Raw genomic sequence first — 21,072 nt, forward strand, 5'->3', positions numbered from 1 at the left:
CGTGGATGGTCGGAATTTGACTACAACAACTCATCATTACGAGCAGAAAAGAAAATATGGTACTATAATACTCTTTAAGAAAGATAATAAATTTATAACATAACGGCATTAGCAACCTATACATTACATTAACTAGGTCAATTCTCGTGGATCAAGCCGTTGTTCATATCGGGTCAGCGGCTAATTAGGTGTCAAGAGTTTTCTATTCTTTTATAGCTGTGGTGACCTTCGACAAAGCGAACTGAACTGCCTACTCTATCAGATATCGATTGTCGTTTATTGTAACTTATTCACGTCATGCCATTTTTATACCTTGAAGATCTACCTACTGGTGTATTTGTACTTCATAGGTAACATTATAATTGAAATCACGCCACTAATGCGCATAGGCACTCCTTAATCAACTGGAGAAGGTATGGGGCATAAACACCACGCAGTTCCATTCCACGTTGACGAAATCAAAAGCCATTGAAAATCTTTGAAATGTTCTCGAGTCTCGAGTACACAGGTTCCCTGTTTCCTTCACTGAAAAACAAATGAAAGCTCATGAATATAACGTCCTTTTACCCAAGATTTCAACCGGAATCATCGCAGTTTCGGAGAAATTTCGTATTACATATACCTAATGACATTTATGTTTGTTGCAGCGAGTGCGGAATCATTCCCTGACATCGCTGTGCCTGCTGTCGCATCATCCATTTTTCTCCACATTCCGAGAGTGCCTGTTTATCCTTAAAAAGTTAATAGATGCATGCAATGAGTCTTCCAGTCCGCGACGTGTTGGAGCGTCCAGACAAATATTTAGGTGAGATTTCTTTTATAACATCTCTCTTTTAGGACCTGAAACTTTTTGAAAAAGTAATCTATATTTTTTTAATTACCGCTTAGAACATAAATCCAAATGTAAAAGTAAACCACATATTGCAGAAGAACGGACTGAATAGGTTTAGTACATAAAATACACAAATTTAAATAGATTTTCATCATGTCGTCCAAGCCGTATCCGAAGACGGTAACTATACAGTTATCCTGGATTATTGTGGTAGGCTCTGATGTGGTTAGCGATATGCAAATCCTGTTATGAAATGTTATGAAAGGGGTCATAAAAATGCAATAACTTACAATCTAAGTTCACGTTCTATTTTCCAAACAAGATATCTCTCGCCATGCTTATCCGCTTTCAACTTAAAACCATCATGTACCATCAAGTCTAGCGAGTGATTCCTCCTCACAGGGATACAGTGTGGTCAGTGCTGACGGGGCAAGCGTACGACAACACTCCAACCATCGTATTACACGACGTCAAAGAGATAGAAACCTGGATCCTGCGGCTTCTGTCTGCGCCTGTACCCGTGCCCGGCAAGACTCGTGTGGAACTCGAAGTGTTGTCACCAACGGCACACGCGCCGCTGCTGTTTGCATTACCTGACCACACCCGGTTCGCGCTCGTTGATTTCCCCTTGCATCTGCCTTTGGAACTGTTGGGTATGTTTTATATTAAAGTGTTGTGTCGATGTTTTAGAACCGATTACAAATTCCGCTACACTGCCTAGTTTCAGACTAAAATTCCACTGCTTCAGGCCGAATCGTTCATGGTCTCGCTTCCCAGTGGAGCAGCATGCATCTTCTTATTATTTAGTACCACAGCTCACAATAAACTTCTGTATAAGAGGCAGTGTTTGTCTGCATTTGAGACACAGTAATTCGCGGGGATATGCCTTTACAATAGTATTACTAACCTCGGAAATGACTCACGTTGTTCTGTACAAACAGGCGTAGACACCTGCCTGAAGGTCCTGACACTGATCCTGTTGGAGAACAAAGTGGTGGTGCAGTCGCGCGACTATAACGCGCTGTCAATGTCAGTGATGGCGCTGGTAGCCATGTTGTACCCGCTGGAGTACATGTTCCCGGCCATACCACTGCTGCCGTCGTGCATGGCCTGCGCGGAACAACTGCTGCTGGCGCCCACGCCCTTCCTCATCGGCATTCCCGCTACGTTCCTCACTTACAAGAAGAACTTCAGGTAATATACTACATTTCTGATTATTTTCTTCTTCTAGTGCTTTCTTTTTTGTTTTGTATTTTTACTTTCACTTTAGCTCTATTCTTAGATATATTGACTAATCCATTTTTGGGTACTCTGCACTTCGTATTCGTGTTATTGACCGTGCGTACATTGTTAATCTAAATCGAAACATATAAAAGAAAAATTATACTCTAAAGTAGATAAATGAGTATTTAGTATTCAGTAATATTTTACCCTTTGCAGATTGCCAGATGACATATGGCTAGTAGACTTAGACGCGACGAAACTGATATGCCCCACGGGCCAAGACCAAGACCTACCTCCTCTACCAGAGCCAGAGGGTTCTGTCTTAAAGAACCATCTTAAACAGGTACATAAGTCGACGAGCTTTGTTTATGAATGTCTCCGTGTCAGCATTTCTACTAATCACGTTGTTTTTCTAATCCATGCACTCGTGAGCGCATTGTTATCGATGTCGCTAACCAGCTATGTCAGTGAATGCATTTCCATACTCTATAAGTGTACTCTTTACGTGATAACAAATAATGGATCAAATAAATAGATACAACTTTTGATCTGACCACGTTACATTTTAATACATTATTTTTACATTTAATCACTATCAGCACTTTTGAAAACATATCTATTTATTTAGATCGTCATCTACTTCTGTATGTTACGGTCTACTACTATATATATTTCCAGTACTTGTCACTAACATTCGCCCTCACTTCTCTCGCCACTAGGCCATGCAACTCATGGGATTTGCCGGATCTGGTGTAAATATCTACTCTTTTTACTGCACACTTTTACTTAACACTTGAACCGAGTTTATGCCAGTTTGATACTTGTCGGTGCCCACCTCTTAGAAACCATCGCATTCCAAATAAATGCATCATAATGTAACAGTCATTAACTCAAAGATTCATGATCACATCATCAAGTTCTAAGAGGTGGTACAGTACATGGCTGAAATGAGTGTTAGACCAGACACTTCACATATTCCCAACATACTTCTACTCGGAATACATTCAATAACGCAATTTCAGTCATTGTTTTTGTTTTTCGCATGGAGTTGACGTTGTGTGAGTGCTATTATTTGAATAAGAGTGTTGATTGGCTTCTATTTACTGATAATTAACGATTATTATGTACTGTTTTATTCTGAATAAGCTATTGAAGTTGTCTTGAATATGAAAACTTAATACAGACGTCCTTGTGGTTTTATATATTAAAAAATAAATGGTAAATTATTGTCTTTAACTCAGATATAATATTCAAGGCAGCAGCCTATGTTATAAATAACTATATAATATATATTAAATATATTGTACTATTGAATCTTTGTCGTAAGTATAAGTTTGGGTTATCGAATGTGCAATATTTATGTGGTCTTGAGTATTGACTGTGTCTGTCTTCTGTGCTATAAAGCCAGCTTGTGCTAAGCTTACTGAGTAGTCTATCAGAAGTCTTGAGTAGTAGTAAGATAATATTATTATAATGTTAACAAGAAACTAAAGTTGTTAAATTAGCTACAAAAAGAGCTTTGGAAATTATAAATGCTGCAATGAAGATTATTTCTAGTTTGCTTTGTTAAAATCACTTTATAAATATAGTTGTGAACACCAATTTAGCAGCAGTTTATCCTTTTATAATTATAGTAAAATTGCGAATGTATAGTAATGTAGAATGGTATTATTTTCTGCAGGCTTTAAGCAGTCTTACCACGAGCACAGCGGAGCAGGCGAGCGCACAACTCATGCCGTCTAGGAGAGACAGCGTCGGTGGTGCTACACTCAAGTAAGAATACATTTATAATAAGACTTACCCAGTAAACAAAAAAATATAAGTTTAAAATCTAAAATCGCGCTCTAAAAAGTATGATGTTTCTCTGCAAGTCTTTCCAATAGTGATGTTTAGGAGATAGTCGTAGTCGTATGCCGAGGTAAGCAAACTCTTAGGACAGATTGGAATTGATAACAGCGCTGCAGCCAGCCGACAGCAACAAGACACACAGTTACTGTCCAATTATAACATTATTTTGTAGTATAGATAATTGAAGATACCGATTGGTTGTGTGAACAGAGTGCAGCAGCCGTCATTCAAGGACGGCGCGCAGTCGGCGCCGCACAGCACGCCCGAGTCCCGCCGCGTGTCGCTGAGCAGCGGCGGCGCCGTCAGCGCGGGCCACACGCCGCAGCGACACTCGCTGGCCGCAGGGCAGGCGCCCCCCTTCAATCCACTCATATACGGACAGGACGTCGACTCCGTTGATGTCGCTACTAGAGTTGCTATGGTATGGAGATTTTTTTTAATGTAGTTACACTCGTTTCTTGTATTAAACTTATTATTTAAAGTAACGCACGATTTTAAAGTTATCGGTTAGTTTCAGCGTTGGATGACAGTGGTAGTAGTAGCGATAGTTCGCAGTACGACCTTCGTACTCATCGAGTGAGTGAGGGCGCAATATCCTTTATAGGTTTGGTTCGTACACACAGCTTCCGACTGAGTAAAGTTACAAGAATTGGCTGTGTTGATGTTTATATCTAACACAACGTAACATAATTAAAGCACATAATAACGGGTTCTTAACGCGTTTAAAACAACACTTAAAACAACGTAACATTTATACCATAACATTTGTTTAACCCCATCTAACTTTTTTTTTCCATTCTTCGTTTCATTATAATAATTTTTATGACAACAAGAAATTCAAATGATTTTGATGATGGCGATGAATTGTCACTATTAACCTTGAACGCATCTTGTGGTTTAAAGTAAAATTTTACACATTTTTTGTTTCAGGTCCGTTTCTTCAACTCGCAAAATATCCTAGCTAACTTTATGGAGCACACTAGAACGTTGAGGTTATACCCGCGACCGGTGGTGGCGTTCCAAATAAATAGCTTTCTTCGGTCGAGACCCAGGACTACGTCTTTCTTGAATAAATTCGCGAGAACGCAGGTTTGTTACCGTTACAAAACAAATTCTTTGTTTCATACACTTTCATTTATGTTGCAGAATTTTCACATTTTCTTCTGACCATACTTATTTTCAGTATTTTTTTTTTCGTTAAAAGTGAATAGCGACGCGTATTAATGTAATTGATGTCAATATATACAGAGCGAATCAAATGACTCTAAATATAACATATTAAAAAAAACCCTCCAAACTTTTGAAATTACTATCTCAACTCATACTTTATCACGCAGGCCGTAGAATTCCTGGCGGAATGGTCTCTAACTCCATGCAACGTGGCGTTCCTGCGGGTGCACACTGGGCTGTGGGACCCGCGGCAGGTGGGCGATAAGCCCAAGTGGTTCGCGGACCAGCTGCAGCCCGTGCGCTTCGCCGTTTGGGACGACGGCAGCTCGCTCAATGGCGCGCTGCGGCAACTACAGCGGCAAGAGAATCAACCCACTGGTATATAGTACATTATATTGTTTTTGTGTTGAACCAACTAGTTACGCTAATATCACATAGATGGCGCTAATCGAGATCTAAAACGCGCTAACGAAATTATCACAGCACGACGCATAAATACAATTTCCAACATTGATGTATGTTGCCGTTCAATAGTCGACCAGGCTGGTGACACCCGATGTGTGTCTAGCGATTATGTCCTGTTCGTTGCCTCGAAACAACCTTTGGCGACAGCAACACCTTCGCCGCCAAAATATTTATGGCTCTGGAACCTACGGCAGGTTAGACAAGCCCAAATGTAACTTATTTTATTTGCTTCAGATGAAAGTGGCTCCGACTCCGAAGCTGCAGAAAGCACAAGTTCATCGTATTCATCTCTTAGCGATTTTGTATCTGAAATGGTTTCCTCTGACTTATCACCAGGTAAAACTTCTATATTCTAATGCTTGCCGCACTTAAAGCCGAAAAAGTGGCCCGAGACGCTCTCGCTCTCCCGGCTCTGATTGCATTAAGCTTAATAGTAGTGAAGAATCCTGATGTTGGGTCCTAATTTATGTTATGTTCTTGTAGGTGGAAATCAGCACGTTATCGGAGAAACATACAGCGCGGTCGTTCAAGTACCAATGACGCTCTCTTCATCTTTAGACCCTAAAACGGTACGAATCTATTATGTATTAATATTTCTGTCTTTTCCATGCACCTTCAGGATATTTTTAATATTTTTACGTTGTAATTTTATGACTTTACTTACTATAAAGTTGCGGATGGCATTCACGGTCCAGACTAATGCGGAGTGCAGAGTCTCACTCAGATTTCATAATCATCATTAATTTAAGAGCCACATTCTTGTCGGTGTAGGATTCTCCATTCTTGTCTATCAAATGCCATTTCTTTGACTTCCTTATAAGACACGCCGTTCGCGTTCTCTTTAGTTTGTTCCATGCTCTGCCCGAGTTTACTATACCTAATAGTGCAATAGCACAGAGGTCATCAATGTTAGCTATGGTCTGCAGGTGTACAGCCCGCCGTCATCGCTGATGTACGGCGACGAGGCGGCGGGGGCGGAGGCGGCGGGCGGGCGCGCCTCCACGTCGCCTTCGCCCTCCGCCTCCAGCTCCGACCACAGCGACCTCTCCGAGGACGACGCGCGCGACGCCCACGCCCCGGACACACACACCGCGCCTGTCAAAAAAAGTGTACGTATACTCTGTTTATCTACGCATTTACTGGTTATCCATAGTTTAAAAATGCATAGATTATTGTTCTCGACGCCCACAAGTACACGCTAAAGGCTAAAGGTACACGCTAATGGTCGATTCTCCCAGACTCTATCAGTAGTACCGCAATGAAGCAAAAACAAAAAAATAAAGACTGAAAAGTGCAATGTTTGAAATAAATGAATAACATTTGCTGAGCGAACGCTTATGAAGAACAATGAGCGTTCGCTGGTATGAGGATAACTTTTTATAGTACGCTATAGTCAAGTTTAAATAAATAGATATAGTTAACTAGATTTAGCTCAATAGGAATTTTATCTTCAGTTGTGAGCGACAACGAGTTATTTAGACGCAGGTTTTATATTAGTTTGCATATTGTACTTCTACTTATCAGGATACAGCTAAAATGTAACATATCCATTGTTCAAGATAATATTGCAGTCACCTAACTCGCTTCTCACCTAGCTAACCCTTACCAATAACTTTGATTTGTATGGCTATAAAACCAGTGCCGATTAGTCAGTCTAGCAACAACGACACGCAAATCGAAGTTGAATCTCTTCTTTCTTTTAATCCTTTTATTCCCCACTGGGATGTACGGCTCGAACAACAGATTTCCACTCCTCGCGATCATTTGAAGCCCCTGTAGCTTGCTCCCAAATGAAATCCAAGGACTCATATTATTTTTTTAAATAGGTCAACTGTCATGAATCATATGACCATGCTTCCGCACGTAGTTAGCTTAGTTTGACAGCACGTGTGTGGCACATAGGACACGGACAGCGGTAGTTTCGGGCGCGAGTCGGACTCGAACTCGACGACGACGCCGAAGACCGTGGTGTCGCGGCCGCGCGCCGCCGACAGCGGCTCCGCCAGCGACTCCGAGCGCGCGCCCCACGCGGCACACGCGCCGCCCGCGCACCTGCAACATATCAAGGTACATGCACTACAAGGGAAAACTACAAAAAATAACCTTCGAGTGCTTTGCCTTGCCGTCTCCTCACAGTCCAAACAAAACACATTATATCTTAGATTACACTGTCACACTTCACCCCTATAGAAGGTAAACATATTTTTTGTAAGTACTACTTTTTTGTAAATTTACTTGTAACAGTATATGATGAACATGAACAAAGCCAACTACTTGTTTTTACCTTCTACATAAACCTTTTTCCACAATTCAAAAGATTTCACAAAAATAAACTTCATAAGATTTTTTCCTTGCAGAGTACAAACACGGGCGTATCAAGACAGGCGTCACAGAGTTCACTACTGGAGCAATTCGCGGCGCAAGCTAAGGAACTCGTGAGAGAGACCACACGACAGAGCAGTCAGGAGGGGCTACTAGCACATATGGACAAGGTAATAAACAATACTCCACTGCTTTCTCGACTCTCATGTTAATATTTTTAAAAAAGTAAATTAACGATAAAATATTCCTTTACTTATACATCGAAACGAAGAAAGGAAAAGTGGCTGATGGCGACGATAAGAAACTATTTGCTCCTTTCGATAAGGTACCAGTTGTTGAGCGTGCGCAACACGATTCGAAGTAGCAAGCCCGCGGCATTTCATTGCAGCACGTTTTTTTTAGTAAATAAGTAGTTGCTATTTTGAGAAATAGTAATTATTTGATTGATACATGTCAGGCTAGATTTTTATATAGCATAGCGCTTTTTCAATTCATATTACACTTACGATTTTAAAATCAATTCACTTGAAATCATATTGCATAACATAAAAAACATAAGTTACACTGAAAGCATTACGCTTAAAGTAGATATCACTTAGTATTCATATTTTTGCTAGAAACGTTTCTAAACACATCACACGATTTTTGACACAAGATCACGTTACAAATTCACTTTATGAGATATTCTCTTCATAGCTCACTCTGCACGCTAAGAAAGCTGCTGAGGAGGCGTCAAAGAGTATGCAAGAGGCGTCGAAGTCGGCGTTGGAAGCGAGCAAAACTGCCACAGCCGTCAGCAAGAATACTTTCGAAGATCTAACCTATGTAGGGAAGTCCACTCTTGGAGATCTCACTAAGAGTGCAAAGGAAGTTGCTGCCAAGAAGGGACTGCTGATGAAGGCAAGACATCTTTATAATTCTTTAAGAACGTTACTTAATTTTTAAGTTATTCTCTAATTAGATTTAATTTGGAAACATTGGTAGAACATAAGAGTGACGCAAACACAGCTTGTGCTCAAACGCTCAGAAATTTTAGCCATTCTCAAGATTGGCACGGGATTAATGAAGTTGGTAAACTGATGTGACTGAGTGTTTCTGTTTCAAAACTGTGTAATGTATTTATTTATTTAACTTGTAAGAGATCATTGATAGCTGTAAGCCGCCCATTGATATTTTCAATCTATGATTCTGCTATACATTAGGCGATCTTATTGTTTGAACACATTTTTGGTTAATATGAATGTATTTGTTACCAGGGTGATAGTCAGGAGTTATCTAGCGGCCCCTCCCGCCGGGACTCGACGGCCCTACAAACGACCAACTTGCTGACTGCGACGCACCGCGACTTCTTTTCCAACATCAGCTCAGATCTGAACGGCCTCGCCGCATCTACCTCCAGCATGTTTAGTGACTTGTTTGGGTCAAAAGGTAATGTTGTAACGTTTAATCAAGAATGTATTACTGTTTACTTTTATCAATCCCATGCTACTTATGATTTCGCTCGTCAAAGATGTCGACTAAAGTAAACCGTCCCTTCTGGTGTTATCAACTAACTGTAAACTCTGTCCTGGTACACATTAACCTGTCACCATTTTTTAATCATAATTATATTTATTATCTGTGGCTGCAAATTGTCTTTTCACGAGCTCTACTAACCCTACCCAATGTGGCACACCAATATCCCGTATCTTTATAATGATGACGAATATCTAATTCCTACTTCAAAAGATATTTAATCTTTAGATTGCCTGGAAGATATAAATAGCAGTAATGCAGAGTTTGATCATTGTATATGATTATAAATATGTATGTTTCTTTTAGTGCAATAAAGTGTAATTGTATTGTTATACTTGTCCAGGCAAACAGCACCGCGGAGCGGAGACGCCGCGCAGCAGCCAGTCTCAGCCCCCGCCGCTGACAGCCACCTTCGGGCCGTTCTCGCAGGGCGCGCGCGGCCTTGTGCAGCGCACGCCGCTCATACGGCACGCGACCCCGCCCAAGGAACAGATAACGCCGCAAACGAGGTCCTCCGCCAACACTGAGAATCAGGCCTTTTTGAACGACGTGAGTATGTAACATAATAAGGATGTTCCGGCAGTAAACTAGCGCAAAACTTATGTAAAAAGAGATTTATTACCCTATAAAGAACAACTTGATTAAAGTAGCTAGTGTCATCATTAAAAAGCTTTTACAAGAACATTTCCATTTCCTTTGGAAACGTCCCCGGGAACGATACATCACTGATGTAATCACTTTCTTAGTAAAGTATAGCTACGAGTTGCGACATTGAATGCTGACCTTCACTAGATTAAAGCTTACCTGTCAAAAGACTACATGTCATTGCGTACTGATACAATATTAGTCGCATGATCATCTCCTTAGCGATTTTTCTGTTTTCACATGATTCATATGAACTAGAGAAAACCAGCTCATTCACAACACACACGACTGGCCACAATATGACACGACGTTCGTGTACTGCCGGATTATATTAGACACAGTTTATCAATAGGCTAGTTTCCAACTAGTCAAATCAGTTACTTTTTACTGACCGTCAAAACACGAAATTACTAAAGAATTTGTGTGAAAAGCGCACTGTGACGTCACAAAAAAGCGTGACTTTTCTTGGTTAAAATTAATAAATAAGTTAAATAGAAAAATAAAATGTTTTTCGTTACTTTTAGATCTGCCTTTATTTAGTAATTAGAATTTCATAGTTTATCTTGAACCTAGTACACGACCTAATTCAATTGGGCCAATTGTTCTTTTTATCCCCAGCTAATTCAACACGTGTTGGAAGGCGAGGGCGTGGGGTGGCTGAAGTTGAATCGCCTGAAGAAATTGATGGAGGACGAGTCCTACCGCAACATGGTGCTCAGCAAACTCAACCGGAACTTTAACAGGAAGGCCACGCCCAACGACAAAGTTGATGACGTGGTCAGTTTACTATCCAACTTAATCTGATTTTCTTTTTTAATTTATCCGTACCATATCTCTTATTTCGATTGGTAAAAAGATTATATATATTTAGTACATGGTTACGCGGAGGATTATATAACAATGGGGTCGATTCTAATGGCCAAAACTTTATTTATTTTAGTTGCTGTTTATATTTTGTTTCAACTGAGTTTGTGTTTCCGTCGATGGTGAGAATATCGTGGTTCTCTCGAACAATAGATTTATATTTTTGTATCAGATTAAGAATAAGAAAATAGTAATTTATGCAGTATAATATATTAATTAAAACCACCGATCGTAAATCTAAAATCTTATAACTTCCAGTTCGTCAGTAAACCGGTATGGAAGGGTATGCTAAAGGTGCTACAAGCGGTAGTCCACGGGTTAGAGCACACGTACTCCAACTTCGGCCTGGGCGGCATGGCCTCAGTATTCCAACTCGCGGAAATGGCTCACACGCACTATTGGAGCAAGGAAGTGGCTGGGCTAGAGCATGGTCTACCCGGTACCATGGACCATTACGGCCTGGACACGCCGTCTACTTCGCCTTCGTCGAGAAAAAGTTCGCAAGCAGGTACTTATGAATATAGTTTTGATGTCTCCTCGGTGGCCGACCTATCAACCCTGGTGTCAGGATTACTATTGAGCCGCCAAAGGCCGCTGACATAGGTCATTAACGACTATACACTTCGGCTTAACTTATCCTCCGAAGGATCATCTTACTTTCGGACAATAGGGTGATCAGCCTGCAATGGCCTAACCAAACTAGGAATCACGAAGTGTTTTTGTGATATGTTTCCATCGGGATTCGAACCCGGGACCTCCGGATTGTGAGCTCTTTGCTCAACCACATGATCACGGAGGCCGTAGTGAAATATAACTGCTGAATCGTTTGAGAAAAGTGTGAGAAATGTCATATTTACGTAATCATGTAACGTTGTCGTAATTAAACTTTTCAATGTTTTTCTACATTTAAATAAACGTTTTTACTATTTTCATTGTACAGATGTGCCTATCGTAAACTATCCAGAAATGGATTCATTAGAAGCTCAGAGTACCACGGAGATGTTCAAGGACATGTTGAATCAGAAGAGGAACCTCCTATTCAGCAAGCTGACTTCCTTCGAGTCCGACGTAAGTATTGTTGTTATACATAGAAGGCAGTGAACAGGATTGGGTGTCGCTGGTGCATGGAGACTATTCGTGTTGCCCTGGTTATGGCGTGCAAATCGTGTTATTACAATTTATAATATATTTTTATACTGGCCCTGATTCCCGCAGACACCTAATTTTATTTTAAGTTACACCTGTCTTTTTCTTATCCGCCAAAAAGGACTCCGAAGGGACGGATGATTGACAGCTGCTAATATTAAAATGAATGAGTGAATGAATGAATAACCTGGCCAAATCAAATAAGTTCTCGCTGGTGTGTAACCCGTTTGACGTGTGCTGTCAACTTAATTTTTTCGAGTTATTGGCCGATGTAAATTTTTTAGAGGGTTGTTTTAGATTTCTGTCTAAAGTTAACGTGTGTTCCATAAATTTTATGCCTGTCGATTGAGATTACCCGTTCCATTCCTTTTCGGTGGATAAGAAAATGAAGGTATAACTTAAAATAAAATTAGACGGTGTGTACAAGAATTAGCCCTATTTTATCAATGTTGATCGTTCCGTTTAAACTTGCGCGTTTTGATCCAATGTTTGTTAATTGTTACTCGCTGTGTGTTTTTCTCAATCAGGCACCAGTCTATCTATCATTTATTAGAATATTACTCTAAGAAGTTAGAGTATATCTTAAATACTTAAATTAGGTGTGATGTGTTGATATTATATAAAAGAGCAATAATACATGATCAATATTTGGCAAAAAGCAATTATGTAATAAGCCACTAGTGTGCCTTATTTTCGAATCGAACCCAGAGCGGTACAAATTGACAGTAACTCCTGTAATAACCAATAATTTCACCATTCACACGCAAGTCTAAACTGAACAAAAAAAAAACATATTTACAGCTATCTTTTTGAGCATGTCTTCGTGTTGTGTATTCATTACAGTTGTTTTGGTATCAGTGCCGCCTTGTATGAATGGTATTTCAATAATATATCGTTGTACGCTTGTGTCTAAGACACTGTTGTTAGTTTTATTAAATACTTCCCTTATATGATATTATATATTTTACCACAAAAATCTAATTGGCGAGATTTCGAACCCTTTTTAAGTTTCTTCAACGACCTGTAAAATTCAATCAATGTCAAATAAATTAAATTATACAAAATAAGTAGTAAATTTTTTATATTTATCAGATTTACTTAAATATTATGTATTCATGGAATGTACCCATAGTATTTTAGTTCGCTGATATTGTATCCATATTACATCGACGTTTCAAGTAACTGTGCGCAAGCGACTGTAGTAGCGACTAACTTGCGCTATCGGTCATGTTGTACACGGTTGCTTCGAGACAAGATTTAGGTGCCCACTTCTCCGTTGCCCATTTCGAAACATATAAAACGGTGTGTAATATCTCTAACGCCAAGTACCTTTTATCTTCCTCTCAATTTGTAAGTACAATCAAAGAGCAAAAGTTCAGTCATTGAGCCTAGCTAATTATTTGTGATAAACAGTGGCGAAATTATGAACCACTAGTTGTTGTAATTATAAAATTTATGTTTTTGTAGGTATTTTTGGTCTATTACAGAAACGACATGTAACCAGAAGGTCTTAAGTGCAACCAGTTAATTTATTACTTTGCAAGAAACTGATTGGACTTTTGCAGCTTATCTTACATTATTTTGAGAAGAATGGTATTACGAGCTGAATAACAAACTAGCGATGGTTATAAATACACGTGTAGCGGTTGCAACGTAGAGGCGGGCTATAGGCGGGGTTGTTTGTGTGGTGGCAGGCGGCAGCGTCGTCAGAGTGCTCGGGCGACGAGAGCGGCTCGATCACCACCAACCGAGCCAATCTCCTCGACCACCGCGCCTCCTTTAAGTCCAACCTCTCTGACACTGACGTCATGTTCCTCAATGTAAGTCCTAGTGCGTGTAGCTCTCATCGTAGCTTGCTTTCCGCAGACAAATGCCGCGAATTCGACCCCTTTATTCAAAATTTTAATGATAAAACAACAGACATTTGTCTCCAAGTAGATACCTTGCATGACTCGTTTACAGCCACTGCATTTATCCTCTAAAGTAAACTATTATTAAGTTTTCGAAATACATTTTTTTGTGAATTCGAAGGTTCCGATTTGTTTCCAGAAAATCAAACTAGCACGTCATAGCACAGTGGAATCAACCAACACAGCACCATACATTAACAGGGCTAATCTTTACACCAAACACCTCGAAATATTGCCAAAGCAATATCCATAATATATTCTGAAAAAAATCATTCTTGTATATTATAGCATCATCAACCTCTTACTGATAAACATTTGCTATACTTAATAAGAATAAACTTCGTCAAAATGTTTCAAATTAATTTTGTTTATGAACACATTGATGACCAGTCTGTATTTATCAGTAAAGGGTATAACTTAAACATTAATCATGTAGAATTAAGGTGTTCCCAAACATATCATGCTAAATTGGCTTCAACAACATAGTGACACCTATATAATTTTGTCCTTGATAACTACGCCATGATAACGGGTGTTTTAACGACGATACGAGTATGTTTTTTGTCAGTCTAAGTCAATTCAGTATTGATTCTTTGGGAACATTGTTATGTGAGTAGTCAGTAACTCATAAGATCATACAGATGGGTCGCGGCGCGAGCGGCAAGCCCCGCGCGGCGAGCGTGTTCTCGACCAAGTCGTCGGTGAGCTACCGGCCGCCCGTCGGAGTTCCTACCACCTCGCCCATCACCTCCCCAGACACCGCGAGGACGTATCTCTATCAGGGACTTATTGGTAAGACACTATTCCATAAGTGTATATAATTGCCAATTTGTTAGTTACCGTCCAATGCACTAAATTACATATATAAAAGTTAAAAAAGCAAATGAGCAAATTCTTGACATTATTATAGTCCAGTTCCTTATTCAATTACCATTTTTATTAAAGGTAAGGAGAGATCGAACTTATGGGACCAAATGCAATTCTGGGAAGACTCGTTTTTGGACGCGGTGAGTCAGGAGCGGGATATGATTGGCATGGACCAAGGAGCGAACGAGATGATGGAGCGATACAAGTGTCTGAGCGAGACAGAGCGGAAACGTCTCGAGCATGAAGAAGACAGACTACTTTCCACGGCGCTGTATAACTTGACCGCGGCTATGGTTCTCTTCGGAGTAGATGCGGATATTGTACGAAACAAAGTGCGCCGCTTGCTCGCTAAGAGCCACATCGGATTAGTGTACAGTCAAGAAGTCAATCATCTCCTGGATGTTGTGCATACTTTGGTAAGAATGTGCCTCTTCTCTCATTTAGTACAGTGATCAGCGGAAAATACCATTAATTTTGAAGGTAACTTAAAGCTTTAAGAAATCTGTCTTCCAAAAATTCTTTCAAAAGTCCTTTCAGTGGAGGTTACCAGCAAGAGGGTTAATAATTAAATAATTCCTAATATTGTGTACAGCACGGGAACGATATAGACCTGAAGCCGCTGGGCTCGCGGCTGCTGCGGCGCGCCACGTTCACGGTGCACGAGGGCGACGCGGCCGGCGAGCTGCGGTTCATGGAGGTGCGCGACGACGGACTCGTGCTGCGCTCCACGCAAGGTATACATCTCCTCACGTCCGCAATTCCTATAATCGGGTAGCCTGAGGATGTAGAGTCACAACGCATCTTTTCACTCGGTTGGCAGTTAAAGTAAAAGCTGAAAAGCTGATGCAATCGAGTGTCACAAGAGGTACAAAGCAAACTGCAGCTCGAAGCTAATGCAGCACTCATAGGTACATACATACACTGTCGCTTCCTCACAAAGGGTGGACAGAGCCATATTATGTAGTCGGAAGATAACTTGCAGTCACTTTTGATGCTAAGTCATAAGACGGATATGATGAACCGTATGGTGAGAGGTGATGGGCTCACACGTATTATACTTAGTACTCTATTCTTCTAGAAAGAACACAATCCCTCATTATAACTCGTGTGTTTCAGAATTCATAAAGTGTTCATTTTATGTCAGGTACCATCGTGGAGAGGTGGTGGTACGAGCGGTTAGTCAATATGACTTACAGTCCGAAAATACGAGTTTTGTGCCTTTGGAGGAAGAATGGAGGACAGACGCAGCTACATAAATATTACACCAAAAAGGTACGCACGATATTTTTCCAATTATGTAGAAATAATTATATTTTTTAATGATATTGATGCCGATTCCGGTAGGCGGCATCTAATTTTATTTTAAGTTATACCTGTCATTATCTTATTCGCCGAAAAGGAAAGGAGCGGACGACTGACAGCTGTTAATTTAAAAATGAATGAATGAAAAACGCGGGCGAATCAAATAGGTACCTCGCTGGTATGCAACCCGTTTGACGTGTGCTATCAACTTAATTCTTTCAGGTTATTGGCCAATGCGAAATTACTAGAGGGATGTTTAAGATTTCTGCCTAAAATTGACGTGTGTTCAATAAATTTTGTGCCTGTCGGTTACCTGTCCTATTTCGGTGGATAAGAAAATATCAGGTATAACTTAAAATTAAATTAGACGGTGTGTACTCCAGTACATTCAGCACCTTTGTAATTCATTTTTATTTCTTGTGTATCCATAATTTAACGGTCCCAACAGCTGAATCTGTTGGAAAGATAATCATAATTTTACCCGTTTCGCATCAAAATCCAAAATCTTAAGAGTATACGCAAATAGCACACGCGTACGACGACTTGTCGCAAGGAAGACGCACTCTATCTAGATGGAACTGGAATGGCGCTGAAAGCGCTTTGGGTTACGCCTGAAAACGTCATCGTCGTAGGCATCGTCCTCATCTGAAATACTTTATCCCTAATAGACCTGCAGAGACTAAATATTGCCAAGAGACATGAAACACCAAGGTGTAAAACTGTGTATCGATTGTATGTGCAGTGCAAAGCGCTGTACTACTGTATCAAGGAGGCTATGGAGAAGAGCGGCCGGCGACAGGACGCGGCGGAACTAGGGGGAGAGTTCCCCGTACAGGACTGCGCGTCCGGAGAGGGCGGCCTCATACAGGTGACACCGCGCGTACACACACACATACACATATCACGTTGAACTACACAATACAATTCACAAGAAATCTTTGGAAAACTGCATTTAAGCTTGCCTTTGTAGTAATGGGTGACTACGATTAGTATGTCGCATAAATTAATAACTTCTGTATTAAAGTTAGCGTTTCTTTCTTTCTTACATGCACACTAACACTGATACTCTTCCGTCTAATACCTATTTTGATTTTAAGGTGTGCATGGAAGGCGTCGGACTCCTGTTCCACCATAGCAAGGTATGTCTAATGGCTTTATTATCATCTACCTTTTGTCGGCTTATTTATATGTTCTGGCGATGATATACCAAAACGTTGGAGAGCAACAACAAGATATTTGGATGCTCAGTTGTGGTGGTCAATGGTTTTGGTAGTATCATACAAGTAAAGCTCGCAGGTAAGGTTTCTGTCAGTGTTCACGCTTGGTTCGGGAAGTCTCGACACGACAGCCGTCTGCCGTGCGAGCGCCGCAGCCGGGGCCCGCCGCCCCGCGCCCCCGTGGCCAGCGCTTCATGTCTCTATATTGTCCGGTGCCGTAACCGCAATGTCATTTATAATCCGTACTTTTTTATTCAGAAGCTTTATTATCCAACAAAACTACCTTTTGATATCCCGACAAAAGGAGGTTCATTCAATATATAACTAACTTCCTATTCAAATAGTGATATAGCATCCATAGCATTAATATACAGAATAAATAGTCGATTCCCCCAGAATAATAGATTATTAGTTTATCTAAAAACCATTTAAGTATACTTAATATTTGCCGGAATGCAAGGACCACTCAAACTTTCCTATTTCGATTTCTTCTCAATATTCTTAAAACTACTTATTTAAATATAACTATTTCAAATATGTATTTTCTCTGTTCATTATCTACATTTAATTTCACTTATCGCAGTCGTCAGTGGGCGACTTCGCTTTTTTTCTAATTATTTTACTATCGTAAATCGAATACAGCTTGTATCGAATTAAGATCACTCGGCCCTTAAATATTTTACCTATTACTAATTCGATGTAATAGCTAGAGTTTTTCATTTTAAGATTAAACGTTGTCCATCTGATTGCCGTGTCCATACGATGTGCATGTGCTACTTGTCTGCCACACCCGACGCAGCCGCGAGGAGGCGCGCGGGCGACGCGCGGCGGCCCTCGCGCCCGGCGCACACTCGCTCGCTAGGAACTTTTGAGATGGTCCTTGACACGCGCTCGCCCGCCCTCAACTAATCTCTTCTTTTTCTGTTTTTCTCTCCGGACACGCCGAACCCGCGCCGCTGCGCTGAAGGATTTCGAGGTACTCAGTGGTTCATACACTAGTAATGGCTGGCTCTTACGATGATCGACACGACCTTTCGATATCTGTCACGGTCACTTTGAGATGTGCGATTAGCGATGATCGTTCGAGGTCGTAGGGCTTTACTTGTAGTTTTGAGGCTTACCGATTGTTTTTAGCCGTTGTTAGCGTTGTTTTAGTTCTCCCGAGTGCGGCGAGCGCCGACGCGCGCGGTCGTGCATGCACATAGACGCCCTTTGTTTATTATTTGTTCATTACCGCACCCGACAGCTTGCATTCGTTTCACGGATCGTCCGGCGAGCGGTCTCGATCTCTCTCTCGCACCGAGTGCCGAAATCGGTCGGTTAGTCCCCTATCGCCCGGAGCCCGAGCGAGCGTCTCGTCCCTTACGGACGCGAGTCACGAGGTCAGTCGTAGAGCATTCGCCATCTCACAAGTTCTGTCGCGCCCGGCCCGCGCGCTCGCCGCACCGCCTCCCCGCACCGACCTCACCCGCCCCGCCCCCGCTCCCGCACACTCCTCGACCCGCTCTAGCTGCGTCTGACATACACCAACCGTCAACCGGGTGGTCGCTCACTTTGAAATCTTTACCAACTTCTAAGCTATAGTAGCGATAAAAGTTTCGATACACTAACGACGACACGTTTATAATGTATATCCCGTACGAAATGACTGACACACCTTAGTATACAACCCTTTTTCCGCGAGGTGTCTATTTAATTCGCACGGGATATACCTAGTTAGTGGATCGGGATCGGTGCCGCATCGCGTCGCTACTGTCCCCGCATGAAGCATGTGCTGTGTCTATTACTATTCTTGGTGATGCGCATGAAAGTTATTGTTGACGTGGTAGGACATGTACACTAGCGTCGTACAATTGTACAGGTGCCATAATCTGTGACTGTTGAGGTTAGAATATTGTTATTGCATCTTATATTAGTTCTCGTTGGAAATAAAATAAAATGGCATCATAACTTTGCCAAGTTAACGCTGAGTGTGCGAAAAATAAAATTGTTATTCATGTAGTATTCTTATTTCCTAATTACAATAAGCTTTTGACGGTCATTTAAAGAACTAAACTTTTAGTTATATCTAAGGGTTAGTTTTATTAAATAACCCTATTTTGTGTCAAATGTATAGTTTAGTGGTATTATTTTAATGCTGCCGTGTTTGCACTTAGTCTCTGTACAGTTGAGTTGAATTCACGAGTTAACCAACTAAAATTATAGTAAAGATTATATTATGTTTTTATTTTGCTGTTCCAGTTCTTTGTGCGGCTCGATCATATTCGAAAATGCTTCACACAGAATGGCGGTATCTTCGTTTTAGAAGAATTCAGTAAGTACTTCAACATCTTTCTTACTATCACATATGGTACTGGTGTTGAGAACTGGAAATCTCAGTTTTGTATAGCACCACAGAGGAATCTGATCAAAATCCTAATTATTTGTTACAATTAATATGACCTTGATGACCTCTTGCAAATCAGTTCACCCGTAATGAAATGAAACACTTCATAAGTGAATTTCCTTATTTCAGATCCGAAAACAAGACAAATAATTCAAAGAAAGTACAAATCAATAATGGTAAGTTAATTCAATTGTAATAGATATAAAATTATTTTTGTTTCTGTTTCCGTTTTATTTACTTTCATGTTTTATGTTGTAGGCAGAGAAAGTAGTGCTTGACCTCCATCGTTTCTTCTCCATATGGCTTACTCGGTACTACTTATATGTCGAGGCCAATGGAACTGAACTGAATTATGCACCTTGCGTTTCGTAGCTCATACTGATGTATGTACACTATGTGATGTCTTTCATTTTGCATGCCTCTTTATCTCGCTTCTTAACCTTTCTGTAGGCGTTAATTTATTTTCTTCTTACCTATTTCTTATTGTGAAATCATTTACAAAAATCGGATATTTTAACATTATGGTATCTAGTAATGTTATCAAGGTTTAATCTCATGGCATTTCACCGCCTTTGGCTACATAAAATCTAACAAGTAATCATTATGGCTTGCGTTCAGTGTCGAGTAGACAAAACTGACATCATAATCCATCGATTTTTTATATTGTATATTATGTAATACTTACGACTGAGATACATATTTTTGAATCGTTTGGCTAAGTTATGACAAGTTGTTTTATGGATTTACTGATATCAGCAAAAGTTTCGCCTGACGTCATTTTATTTCAACGGCAAGCTGAAATTGGAAATCGATTAGTTATCAGACAAAAGTAGATCAGGCGTTAAGTTTGCGTAAGGTCTAGTCTTGACTATACAATCAACTTGTTGCAAATGTTTCTATCTGTACATTCGCTAAAGTATAACCCGTCCGAATGAAATGAACACTGCGTAAAGAACGATTCGTACCACGAGTTTATACTAAGTGCAGTGTATACGTAATCGTGTTTACCAATTACTGTGCGTGTTGTGTATAAACAAGATACAAATATGGTATTATCATTGCCTACCTATACTTTAGGAAAGAGACTCTAGTTAACGAGTGTAGAAATAGGAACATTAGCAAGTTGTCTAACACATCTGATATGAATGAGTGGATTATGAGCGTGGTTTGCGCAGGCGGATCAGATCTGCTACGCGGTGTTGTGCGTGTTCTCGTACTTCGCGGCGGGGCAGGAGCAGAAGCGCGCGATCCTCGAGCAAGCAGCGCGCCTGCCGCCGCCGCCCGCGGCACCCGCGCCGCCTCCCAGCGCCTCGCCCAGGAAACTCAGCCCGCAGGTAAGATAAAACTTATTGGAACACC

General features: G+C 40.7%; 1 protein-coding gene across 12 annotated transcripts in view; it reads left to right on the top strand.

Annotated features, from left to right (window-relative positions):
* LOC126366184 (MAP kinase-activating death domain protein) overlaps positions 1 to 21,072 on the top strand; it is a 41,124-nt gene that overhangs the window by 8,437 nt on the left and 11,615 nt on the right. For 7 of the 12 annotated variants that reach the window (XM_050009158.1, XM_050009160.1, XM_050009159.1 and 4 more), the window contains exons 6-34: positions 648 to 805; positions 1,235 to 1,485; positions 1,774 to 2,026; positions 2,273 to 2,399; positions 3,738 to 3,829; positions 4,115 to 4,325; positions 4,835 to 4,993; positions 5,242 to 5,452; positions 5,774 to 5,875; positions 6,023 to 6,108; positions 6,466 to 6,648; positions 7,442 to 7,606; positions 7,897 to 8,031; positions 8,558 to 8,761; positions 9,118 to 9,289; positions 9,720 to 9,925; positions 10,640 to 10,798; positions 11,144 to 11,393; positions 11,826 to 11,953; positions 13,726 to 13,851; positions 14,583 to 14,733; positions 14,887 to 15,224; positions 15,401 to 15,542; positions 15,953 to 16,080; positions 16,853 to 16,978; positions 17,208 to 17,249; positions 19,569 to 19,641; positions 19,843 to 19,889; positions 20,889 to 21,047. In XM_050009158.1, coding sequence (XP_049865115.1) covers positions 648 to 805; positions 1,235 to 1,485; positions 1,774 to 2,026; positions 2,273 to 2,399; positions 3,738 to 3,829; positions 4,115 to 4,325; positions 4,835 to 4,993; positions 5,242 to 5,452; positions 5,774 to 5,875; positions 6,023 to 6,108; positions 6,466 to 6,648; positions 7,442 to 7,606; positions 7,897 to 8,031; positions 8,558 to 8,761; positions 9,118 to 9,289; positions 9,720 to 9,925; positions 10,640 to 10,798; positions 11,144 to 11,393; positions 11,826 to 11,953; positions 13,726 to 13,851; positions 14,583 to 14,733; positions 14,887 to 15,224; positions 15,401 to 15,542; positions 15,953 to 16,080; positions 16,853 to 16,978; positions 17,208 to 17,249; positions 19,569 to 19,641; positions 19,843 to 19,889; positions 20,889 to 21,047 — 4,584 coding nt within the window. Of the gene's footprint in view, positions 1 to 647; positions 806 to 1,234; positions 1,486 to 1,773; positions 2,027 to 2,272; positions 2,400 to 3,737; positions 3,830 to 4,114; positions 4,326 to 4,834; positions 4,994 to 5,241; positions 5,453 to 5,773; positions 5,876 to 6,022; positions 6,109 to 6,465; positions 6,649 to 7,441; positions 7,607 to 7,896; positions 8,032 to 8,557; positions 8,762 to 9,117; positions 9,290 to 9,719; positions 9,926 to 10,639; positions 10,799 to 11,143; positions 11,394 to 11,825; positions 11,954 to 13,725; positions 13,852 to 14,582; positions 14,734 to 14,886; positions 15,225 to 15,400; positions 15,543 to 15,952; positions 16,081 to 16,852; positions 16,979 to 17,207; positions 17,250 to 19,568; positions 19,642 to 19,842; positions 19,890 to 19,971; positions 20,097 to 20,888; positions 21,048 to 21,072 lie in introns of those variants that run through there. The other 5 variants (XM_050009165.1, XM_050009170.1, XM_050009169.1 and 2 more) reach the window with 4 other exon arrangements.

Source organism: Pectinophora gossypiella, chromosome 4 (assembly GCF_024362695.1).
Source record: "Pectinophora gossypiella chromosome 4, ilPecGoss1.1, whole genome shotgun sequence".
Classification (NCBI taxonomy): domain Eukaryota; kingdom Metazoa; phylum Arthropoda; class Insecta; order Lepidoptera; family Gelechiidae; genus Pectinophora; species Pectinophora gossypiella.